We start from the raw sequence: 12,266 nt of genomic DNA on the forward strand, positions 1-12,266 counted from the left end.
AAACAGACGGTACATATTCCAAATATTAAAGAAACATATTAATCAGTAATTTGCTTTTTAAAATACTACAATGTTCCATGCGTTTTAAATATATGTTCCGGCGGTTTTCTATATCAACCTATCCTTCCTTATTTGGTCTCGCCTGGCATCCTTCGTTTATCACTGATTGTCAATTTGCAATAATTAAATTGCAAGTGGGCATGTCGAATTGAATATATAATTAAATATTTCATTTGACAAAACTGAAAAAAATGCGTTCTATTTGACTAAAATTGTTTTTTTGTGTACAAACAAAAGGCAAAAGTTTTATAACAAAATTTGTGATGTGAAATTAAGAAAGAAAGGTTAAGAAATGAGCCAAAAAGAGTATATTGATTAATGGAGGTAGTGTTGACAATTGAATGCTTCAATTACAAATTTTATTTTTGGACATTTTTACAATTTTTTCGCATAGATCTCTACAAAGGTAGAGTTGGTTAGGTGACATATCCTTCCTCACCTGATCAGTAGCAGCCAGACTTCAGCACACGCACAAGCCAACGCACGCACCCCATCGTACATACAAAACACTTGGCATTTTCGAACCAGGTTAGTGCGCAATAGAAACGGCGCAAAAATGGCACTTAAACTGTCTAAGCTAACTGGCTAACCAGGAAATAAGAGTTTAACAAAAATTAAAGTTAACAAGATAGAATTATGGCCATAAATGATTTAAAAATTTGTAGGACCGATGTAATTGTAGGCTTGATGGAAATAGATAATGATTAATTGAAACGCCCACACGCTGAATATTGTGACAAAACAAGCAGATAGGAGAACAAGTGCAAACGAATTAGAGGAAAAAGTCTTCTGAGAAAGTAGCGGAACGCGAGATTTCATTTAAGCTGCCTAATTATTATTATTAAAACACTCGCCGACGTAATGTATAGCACTACCATCAAATTGTATAAAACATCTCAGTGGTAGAGATGAATGTGAAAGTAATATTATTCGCAGTTTTAGTAAGTGTAGTAGTAGTAATAATGGCGGAACCATTGAAAGTATTTTAGTAGTAGCAGTGAAGACAACTGCAGCGACAGCAGTAGCGTTGGTGGCTGGTAATAGCAGTAGTTGTAGAAACGAGAGAGTAGTGCTAGTAAAAGTAATTTGTTATGTTAAAAGAGTAGTATAAAAAGTAGTAGTAGTAGTAGTAGTAGTAGAAGTAACCAGCAGCAGCAGTAGTAGTAATAGTTCAAATTATAAGAACTATTTATAATGACAACAATAAAGAATAGTGTCCCCACATAACTAGAGATTTTTTTTCATATCGTGACGTAAAAATATCGCAGCATTCACTCTCAGTGAGAAAAGAATTAAGAATAGACGTCATAGCCCATTCGTCGTGCTGTGTATTGTATGTGTTTGTGTGTGTATATGTGTGTGTGTGTATTAGTGTGTTTGTGCGTGTGTGTGTATGTGTGTGTGTGTACGTCGTACGTAATAGTACGGATTAATCCTTATAATCGTACATGTATATATTTAATTTTGTGGTGTGTTTGCGTTGTAGAGTGTGTGTGTGTGTGTGCGTGTGTGTGTGCGTGCGTGCGTGTGTGTGAGTGTGGCTGGTGAATTAACGTGAATGAGTTTTCAACCTCCAAAGTAGGATAGGAGGCCTAGAGCCTACAGATCCTTGAAAAGGTTTAATTGACGAAATTTTCATTCATTGGAACATGAGCATTCAGTATTCATCATTATTAATTAATTAATTAATTTATTCATTTATTAATTAATTTATTCATTTATTAATTTCAGATAATTGGAATTATGAAAGGACTTCTGACCACGGTATGTGTTGCGTTGTGTTGTATTTGCATTGTATTGTATTGCATTGTATTGTATTGTGTTGTATTGCATTGTATTGCATTGTATTGCATTGTATTGTATTGTATTGCATTGTATTGTATTGTATTGTATTGTATTGCATTGTATTGTATTGTATTGTATTGTATTGTATTGCATTGTATTGCATTGTATTGCATTGTATTGTATTGTATTGCATTGTATTGTATTGTATTGTATTGTATTGCATTGTATTGCATTGTATTGCATTGTATTGTATTGTATTGTATTGCATTGTATTGCATTGTATTGTATTGCATTGTATTGTATTGTATTGTATTGTATTGTATTGCATTGTATTGCATAGTATTGCATTGTATTGTATTGTATTGTATTGTATTGTATTGCATAGTATTGCATTGTATTGTATTGCATTGTATTGTATTGCATTGTATTGCATTGTATTGTATTGTATTGCGTTGTATTGCATTGTATTGCATTGTATTGTATTGCATTGTATTGCATTGTATTGTATTGTATTGTATTGCATTGTATTGCATTGTATTGTATTGTATTGTATTGTATTGCATTGTATTGTATTGTATTGCATTGCATTGAATTTTATTGTATTGTACTGTATTGTATGGTCTTTTAATGTGTTATAATGCATTTCAATTTATTGTATAGTATTGTATCCGCATTAAACGGTATTGTATTTGCGATCTTGTTTACTGGAGATACACATACTATTCACATACATGATGTATTTAATGGTGAATTTTTAAAATAGATGTTGACAACTGTATTTTAAAAAAATAACTGCGCCTATCCAAGCAGCTACAGAGAGCGGTTATTTTTTTACTGCATTTTCGGCGGTCGATTCACGTTAAATAAAATTTTTTTGATTTGATTTAGCGACGAACAAATGTTTGGTAATTAATCATAACCAGACAGACGCACGTCCGCATACACAAACACACACAGACAAGACACACACAGGCAAGACACACACACACACACACACACACAGACACACACACACGCAACTATATAATCTCAGAGGAACAAATATGTGCATTGTTCAACCACATACGTAAACTCATCAATGGCGTCAAGAAGTTTTGCAGTGTATGGCCCAAGGATGTGGAATGATTTGCCAACAGAGCTGAAAACAAATGAGATTAATGAAGTGATTTTTAGAAAAAGAATCAAAGCGCACTTGTGGGATAAAGCGTTTGTGAGAACTTGAACGAGCGCTATATAAACTCTACACATATATATATATATATATATATATATATATATATATATATATATATACGTAAATAAAAAGACGTAACGTAGTAAAATAAAACCGCACGTATAAACGAACATACAAACATGCATACAAACAAACATAAAAACAAACAAACAAACATACATACATACATACATACATACATACATACATACATACATACATACATACATATCGTAACGACAAATCAAAGTGTTAATCCATTTGTTACTTGATGTTTGACGGTTCAGTGTCATGTTTTGGTTTTAACATACATACATACATACATACATACATACATACATACATACATACATACATACATACATACATACATACATACATACATACTTTTTAATTACCATTGTTAGCGCCTTTGAGAATAATAAAGGGCGCTTTATATATAAATAATCTAATAATAATACAAACAAAAATATATACAAACAAGCATACAAACCAACAAACAAACAAACAAACATATATACAAACAAGCATACAAACACACATGCAAACAAACAAACAAATATGCAAACATGCATACAAACACACATACAAACAAAAGGACCATCTCATTGGTACGAACAAAGTCCTAACTGTAACGGAAGCAGGCAGTCACCAATCGAAATCACGACCAGCACCCTCAACACCAGTCTCACCCCTTTCGTCTTCAACAAATATGACGTCATCCCGTCCAAGATTGTAGTCACTAATAATGGACACACCGGTCAGTTAGAAAGTAGTGATGTGGTGATAAGGATGATGACGATGACGATGATGACGATGATGACGATGATAGTGATGATGATTTTGATGGTGATGATGATGAAAATGGTGATGGTGATGATAATTTTGAGGATGATGAGTAAATTGCTTTTTAATTCAAATTCATCCACGTACAAATGTCAAAAGTCTTCAAATAATTCATAAAGTTACGGTGAGTCTGCCAAATGACGTCCTAACAATAAGAGACGGAGGTCTGGACAGCCAGTACACGTTCGCACAGTTTCATTTTCACTGGGGCTCCAATGATTCCTACGGATCTGAACATCTCGATCACAATAAGGCCTACTCAGCTGAGGTGTGTGTGTGTGTGTTTGTGCGTGCGTGCGTGCATGTGTGTGCGTTTTTGTTTGTGCGTGCATGTGTGTGCGTGCGTGTGTGCGCGTGCGTGCATGTGTGTGTGAAGAGAAAAAAAGTGTGTTATTAATCGGTGAGTTTGAATAAAAATGATATTCAAAACGTGAACGATCGTGAAGCTTCACTTCGTACATTGGAACTCCGGCAAATATTCCAGTGTGGCGGAGAGTTACAATTACGCTGATGGTCTGGCCGTTCTTGGAGTCCTCATTGATGTACGTAATTGTATTGTACTCGTTCGTAGATTACAATAATAAACAAATAGGCAACTTTTCTTTTCATAACTTAAAAAAAAACTACCAAAAATTAATTTTCATCTTATTAGTCTCATCATCTCAATACATTAATTTTTCTTGAAAGTTTCATCCAAATTGAAATATACCAAATGCGATCAGGTTGCTCATGAAGATGATCCACGCATAAACCAGGACTTGGACATATTGACTGAATCTTTCCATTCCATAGAGTACCTCAACAATTGGACCAGCGTGGCTCCTTTCAAGTTGATCAATCTCTTTCCACCGGAGCGAGACTACTACAGGTATTATGGCAGTCTTACCACACCTGGATGCAATGAAATTGTCGTCTGGACACTCTTCAAAAATCCTATCTATCTCTCTTCAGTCCAGGTGTTTATTTTTTAATCTGATGGATAGTTTCACTAAGTCGCTCATCTTTTTTTTCACTTACTTTGATGAAAAATCTTAATTTATTTGTTAATCCACCTAATTTCGATGACTTCGTCATCCGCCATGAAAGCTTTCAAGATTCAGACACTTCCACAGCCCTGAAAACCCCCACGAGTTTGTGGAGTACTCCAACAGACCGGTCCAGCCAGTCAACGACAGGGTTATTTACTACAGCGGACCCTTTAAAACCATCTACACTACACCGGCTCTCACACCTAGTCAGTTCTTTCAATTTACAATTATAAAACTGTTATTGTTACTTCTGATAATTACAATAATTGTAATATTAAATCAATCATAATAATAATCATAATATTAAAATTTTGTAAAAAAAAAACAATGCACTACAAAAGAGAAGACGTTCATAAAAATTTCTTTGAAACAAAAGGTCAATACGATTTCGTTGATCCTGGCACGTGTGCCAGAAAGCTGATCACGATGAACATCAAGACGTGGACGAAGAACCCTCTGTATAAACCAGTCAACGTTTCAAACTCCAACACGGTACTCATGAACTTTTTGCTGAAGAACACCGGGACCGCTCGTACGCTTTGTTTCTCAAAATTTACGATGATTTTAGTTACTAAAACTTCGTTTCACAACATTTATTATGATTTAATTTAGTAAAACTTTATTTTATAAAAATGATTACGATGATTTTTTTAACTAAAATTATATTTTAAAAAATAAATATGATTTTACTACCTGAAAGCAGAGTTTTTTATCCAATTCGTCAGAATGTGAGAGATGTATTAACGCGCTGTGAAAAGGACAAAAATTAATTTGAAAAATATGTTTCACCGTAAAAATCATTACATTTTTAAATCTCGAATTTTAAAAAATTCAGTAACCATTCGACCGAAAACTCCCGAAACCAACCCGATAAAACTGAGTGGTGGTAGTATGGACTTTACTTACACGCTCCTGGAGATATTCCTCCTCTGGGGTATCGATCACAATGACGGGTCGCAGTACAGCATCAACAACGAATATGCCGCTTTAGAAGTGCGTCAGTTGCTAGACAAATCAGTAGTTTTTTTATCTAATGAAATGTACTTTCTGATTTAAAATCTTTATTTCACTTGAAATTTTTGTAATTTGTTATAAATGCGGAGTTAATTTAGTTTGTTTAGTGTAGTTTATAATGTTTTCAGTTAGTTTGTTAATCGTTTGCCACTCATTGAACATTCAACAAGGCGTTTACTGCAGGTTAAAATCATTGCGAGATGGTAAGTTGAATCTTTAAGCATGACAACCTTAAATTATATTTTTTTTCCAGGTACAACTACTTTTCTGGAATTCGCAGAAGTATTCGAGTTTCGAACAAGCCAGGCCGTATGAAGACGGTCTGGTCATGTTGTCAGTTCTCGGCAAGGTGACTTTCATCTTTAAAATCATTAAATTTGAAATTAATTTTTATCGTCCCGCTGTAACTAGTTTTTTGCGGTTCTATAAAATTAGATTGCAAGCTCTCACTAACCTCATTAACACATTCGTAACTTGCAGGTAAATGACAAGTCCAGCTCCCAGTTCATAAAGAACTTATACGAGAAAGTCAATGCCATCAGAAATCCAGGTTAGAATTGGTTGTCATGCGACGTTGCGGTACAAAAATAATTAGTTCTTCCATCCCAGTTACAAGTGCCATTGTAACAGATCAAAGCGTAAATGCTCTCTTGTCACAGCTTCAATCAACAACATAACAGTGTAAATAGTAATTTTAGTAATAGTTGTAGTAGTAGTAGTTACGGCAGTTTCGTGGTTGGCGGTGGTGGTAGCAGTAGTAGGAGCCAGAGTATTTGTATTTAAAGTAGTTTTCTAATTATTTACTAGAGAACATTTTTTCAACTCCAAACGACAAACAAAAAAAAACAGGATCCGAAGTGGAATTTCCGAACCTGACGCTCTCCTCCATCTTGCCAGCGGATCCAAGGTACTTTTCATTCTATGCACCTCTCACGTTCCCATTCTGCTCCAACAAAGTTCGAAGGATTGTCCTTTCTACTCCCATCTACATAGCACAAGCTCAGGTTTGCTACTCTGCTCTACACAGTGTTGTTGTTGTTTGGTGTTGTGGTTGTTGGCAGGAGTGGTTGGTTGTTGTTGACATTTTGTAGCATTTGATTTTGTTTTTTGTAACTAAATATCTAGCCATATTAATTAATTTATTTAATTATTTAAGTCTTTCTATGTTATCATTTGTTTGAGTTACACTTTTGGTGTTTTTGTACGTTCTGTTTTATGATTTCCGTAATTAATTTTGTTATAATTATCGTTATAGATTTTGTACTAGTGAAAAATTGTTTCCCATCAATATCCAGAAATGTAGATACAATTTAAATCTGGGCTATATTAAATATACACTCTGTTTATTTTCGTGCTATACATCGATTTAGTCAATATTGTGACACGTCATTTTCTTTCATTCATTCTTTCTTTCGTTTATTCATTCATTGGTTCTTTCTTTCGTTCATTCATTCATTCATCTATTCATTCACTTTTTCGTTTTTTCATTCATTCGTTCGTTCATACATTCATTTATCCATTTATTCACTTTTTCGTTTTTTCATTCATTCGATCGTTCATTCATTTGTTTGTTTATTCATTTATTCGTCTGTTCATTCATTCATTTATTCATCCATTTATATCATTTTCTTTCTTTTATTCATTCGTTCATTCTTCAATCCATCTTCATTGCAGACCTATAAAACCACAAGAACTAATCTTAAAACGAACCCATCATCATTGCTATAGCATATTTAAGATGTTTATTCTCCCAGGTACACTCATTGATTTTCTATGTCGATACCACCTGTCTATCTTCTCTAGTTTTATATTTCGTAATTTTTACCATTATCATCCTTCGTCGTTTCGATTGTCGTCGTTTTTATTGTTTGCATCATTCTTATCATCATCGTTAACATCACCATCATCATCATCATTATCATCATCTTTATCATCAACATCATTATTCCCATCATCATCTTTAACATCACCATCATCAACAGCATCATCATCATTATCATCATCAACATCATCGTCGTCATTATTATTATTATCATCGTCATCATTATCATCATCATCATTATCATCTTCTTCTTCATCATTATCTTCAACATCACCACCACCATCTCCATCATCACCAATGGTGGTCAGTTACAAGCCTTCAGGCAGTCGATACTTACGCAGAAGTATCAGTTTGTGTCGGCGACGCTGCCAGAGGCCGCTGTATCCAACGTCATCAGCTACTATAGCGCACAGCCTGGTCAGTGGGGCTATTTTTTTGGTAGTAGTAGTAGCAGTAGTAGTAGCAGTAGTAGTAGTAGTAGTAGTAATGGTATTATTATTAGTAGTAGTAGTAGTAGTGGTAGTAGCAATAGTACCAGTAGTAAAATTAATATTCATAGTAGTAGCAGTTGTAGTAGTAGTAGTAGCAGTGGTAGTAGTAGTGGTGGTAAAAGTAGTAGTAGTGGTGGTGGTGGTAGTGGTGGTAGAAGTAGTAGTAGTGGTAGTATCAGTAGTAGTAGTAGTAGTAGCAATAGTACCAGTAGTAGAATTAGTATTCATAGTAGTAGCAGTTGTAGTAGTAGTATTAGTAGTAGTAGCAGTGGTAGTAGTAGTAGTTTTTTTCATGAATAGCCATTTATCAAATTTTTTAAAAACACCTTCAACATTATTGCAGAAACAAATTTCCCCCTCAGTTCTTCATTAATTTTCAACATACACCTGTATATTCTTTTTGCTAATAGTGCTTTCTCTTGATTCATTCATTCCTTCACTCCTTCATTCATTCTTTCATTCATTCATTCATTTATTCATTCATTCATTCATTTATAATTCAATCAAATCACAATTCTCCCTAAAGTTATGTTAACTCACAAAAACATTAGTTCGCATTGTATTAATTCACACTAAATCAATTCCCACAACACATCAATTCACAACACATCAATTCAATTCACATCAGCATATCATAATTCACATCCGGTCATAATTCATCTTGAAGGTATACACGGTGAATGGAAAATTGCTGCCCTAACCATCGCCATGCTGTACGTTGCGTATCTCCATCAATTATTATTTTTCTTCTTTTAAATTGGTCTTCTAACTTGTAGAAAGAAATAACAAAGACACACGAATGCACATATCAATGTTTTAAAAGAATGTTTAAATATACATAGTTACACGTATTAACTTTAAATGGCAACAGATGACATTATTGATGACGTTTTAAAGTAGTTTAAAATAGCTTTTTAAGTAAAATTCATCTCTCCAACTTAAAGTGGACTATTCCCTTTTTTTGTACGCCCCTCTTGCGGACGATACCAGTTTATTTAAGACAAATGCACCTAAAACTTGATAGATGTACAATGTTTTTATATAATTTTTTTGCTTATTGTATAAATATGAAACACATGATTTAAGATTTCATTATTTCTAATGGCTACTATTATAAAATAATCTGAACTGAAAAGTTTTAGTACCCGCCATAAACTTGAATGTAATTATATAATTGCATGGCTTAATTTATAATTCATCAAATCATCATCAAATCATAATTCACCCTAAAGTTACGTTAACTCACGTGAATTAAAGTAAATTATGATTGAATGTGAATTATGATATGGTATGAATTGACGAATTGCATAGTAAGCTTAAAATTAACTTTCAGACAAGATGTAATTAATTTCGATTTTATTACAATTTGTAAAGAAAATAATGATGAAATATTGTTAATACATTTTATGATTATTTGCACTTGAAGTCTTGAACGAACATTTTTATGTGTTTTAAACCAGGTAAAAATAAATTTAGATAGAAATATTAATTTTTTTAATTTTTGTCAGTTTGATGAATGAGTGAAAGAATGAATGAATGAATGAACTAATGAATGAATAAATGAATGATTGAACGAATGAATGAATGAACGAATGAAAAAGCTAGTAAAAAAAATAAATTAATGATTTATGAATTAATTTATAAAAATTAATGGAAAGGCGTTTTTTTGTATGGGTGCAACCATTAGTGAAAGCATTTTCATACAATGGAACAATTGATCGAAAAAATGCGGTAAAAATAAGTGAGTGAGTGAGTGAGTGAGTGAGTGAGCGAGCGAGTGAGTGAGTGAGTGAGTGAGTGAGTGAGTGAGTGAGTGAGTGAGTGAGTGAGTGAGTGAGTGAGTGAGTGAGTGAGTGAGTGAGTGAGTGAGTGAGTGAGTGAGTGAGTGAGTGAGTGAGTGAGTGAGTGAGTGAGTGAGTGAGTGAGTGAGTGAGTGAGTGAGTGAGTGAGTGAGTGAGTGAGTGAGTGAGTGAGTGAGTGAGTGAGTGAGTAAAAAAATATTTACGACTAAACAACCCTACAACGAAACATTGAAACTGCTAGAATATCCAATATATTTAATGGCAAGTGTCCCAGTATTGGCATAACCATGATGAACAATCCTGTACACCCCCTCAGCCTCGTCAAGTGGAATCTCCCAGGATATTGTAACGTTGCTTAGTTGGGATTTCAATGTACAATTTCCGGTGAGTCCTGGTAGACGATCGTGACATGCGCTCTTCCAAAACATTCTGACGCGTAAAACCATTCCTCATTTATTTATTTATTTATTAAATAAATAATTTTATCAATATATACCATATTATTAATTTGTTATATAAATATATATTTTAATTAATAAATAAGTTATCTCTTGGATGACAGTGTGATTCAACTTTGAAAATGAAACTCCAAGTTTATACTTAGTCTCCCACGAGGAATCCAAATATTTTGTCGACCATGAGCTGTTCTCACTTTTCTGCACTTCTAGAAATGTCATGTCGGTCTTGAATGATTTTTAAATAGAAAAATTAGTAATAATACTAATACTACTGTTTCTACTAGTACTACTACTATTGCTAATAATGATAATAATAATTATAATAATAAAAGTAATAGAAATAGCAATAAAAATGATGGTGATGACAATGGCCGACCATTAAGTTGTTCCTCGGGTTTCCAGACAAGAAAGTCACATTGACCGTACTGCCCTGATGTGTGTGGGTGATGGTGATTTTGTTGGTGGAATGATTTTGTGGTAGAATGATTTTTGTGGTGAAATGATTTTGCCAAAGCGACTGTAGCCATGAAACAAACTTGAGAATAATTCTTGTGGACATCTTCGAGAACTTGTCCGTAGAACATTCCTTTTGGTTGAATGTCCAGCTTCAAATGACCAAGCGCGTCCGGTTGCTTGCTCCTCAAATCTGGAGGTGTTGGACCGCCGGGCAGTGATTGGTTCTAGTGGAGAGAATTATTTCAACCTTGCGAATGTATAGGTGCAATCAGTCTAATACATGTTTCTCAATAGTGTCGTGACATTTTATCAATGATTTAATTTTTTCAAATTAGGACAAATTTGTCTTTACTGTGACTAAAGCTCTGGCGATTTTTTCGAACTTTTGTATGTAGGCAGATAACGCGTGAGGGCCGAATATGTTGCTCGCCCCTTCGTATCTTTGTACCTTGACAAAATTAATGATTGATTTGTAAATAATTTGTAGTTTTTAATTAGTAATAAACCAACCAATAAACAATCACTTGATTGTTAAACGTTTAAATAAGTAAATAAAAGTTTAGCTCAATGAATAAACTGTGCGTCATCGTAATATTATCATTCGTTTGATTCGTTTCGTAAAACGCTTGTAATATCAGTTGAATGTGCAACTAGATAGGGGCTAAACAATTTGTAGTTAGTGACATCACATTAGTAAGAGCTGAATGAAAAAACAAATTATTTTGAAGCTTTTTACTAAAGAAGTAAAAAATATATAGCTTAATCTCATTCAAACAGCATTGCTAATGTAGATGGAACAATGCCGAAAATATATAACAAATAGACAATTCAATGTAACTAGCGTCATTCACTGTTTCACTCATCTTAATTGCATTTCATTTTTAGGTGTCAAAACAAATGGAAAAAATTAAAAGCGCTTATGATTGTGATTGATGCATAAAAAATTTTAAGTATAAGTGTTTGTAATAAATTTATATAATAGGTTATGCATAAGAAATAAACGATAGCAAACAAACCTGATATTCTTCGAAAGTGGTAAGATAGCTGCTGTACGAGTTGGCCAGACTGACCACAACCACATCTGCACTTGATGGCTGTCCACTTTCTATCAAAACCTTACATTTTAAGACGCATACAAACTCATACAAACATATATACATACAAACTCAAATTTAATATAAGAAAAATGACTCAATATAAAAAAGGTACGCTAAACATTAAATTTTAGAAAGGTACGCTATTTAACCAAAATCGATCGATGGATCGATCGATCGATCGATCGATCGATCGA

General features: G+C 33.6%; 2 protein-coding genes across 2 annotated transcripts in view; one reads left to right on the forward strand and one right to left on the reverse strand.

The window, feature by feature from the left end:
- Positions 1-3,619: 3,619 nt before the first annotated feature.
- HELRODRAFT_71763 (hypothetical protein) lies at positions 3,620-4,875 on the forward strand (the record flags this gene model as incomplete). Its single annotated transcript, XM_009011846.1, has 4 exons — positions 3,620-3,818; positions 4,024-4,172; positions 4,351-4,450; positions 4,640-4,875. The coding sequence occupies 4 exons, from the start codon at positions 3,620-3,622 to the stop codon at positions 4,873-4,875; spliced, it is 684 nt and encodes a 227-aa protein (XP_009010094.1).
- Positions 4,876-9,339: 4,464 nt separating this feature from the next.
- Positions 9,340-12,266, reverse strand: part of HELRODRAFT_108880 (hypothetical protein) — a gene marked incomplete at its 5' end in the record, with an annotated part of 6,012 nt that continues 3,085 nt past the window's right edge. The window contains 8 exons of the mRNA XM_009011847.1: positions 9,340-9,631; positions 9,673-10,138; positions 10,260-10,490; positions 10,662-10,744; positions 10,896-10,949; positions 11,056-11,199; positions 11,328-11,423; positions 11,992-12,090. Coding sequence (XP_009010095.1) covers positions 10,277-10,490; positions 10,662-10,744; positions 10,896-10,949; positions 11,056-11,199; positions 11,328-11,423; positions 11,992-12,090 — 690 coding nt within the window. The 3' untranslated portion in view covers positions 9,340-9,631; positions 9,673-10,138; positions 10,260-10,276. The remainder of the gene's footprint in view (positions 9,632-9,672; positions 10,139-10,259; positions 10,491-10,661; positions 10,745-10,895; positions 10,950-11,055; positions 11,200-11,327; positions 11,424-11,991; positions 12,091-12,266) is intronic.

Source organism: Helobdella robusta (assembly GCF_000326865.2).
Source record: "Helobdella robusta unplaced genomic scaffold HELROscaffold_10, whole genome shotgun sequence".
Taxonomy (NCBI): domain Eukaryota; kingdom Metazoa; phylum Annelida; class Clitellata; order Rhynchobdellida; family Glossiphoniidae; genus Helobdella; species Helobdella robusta.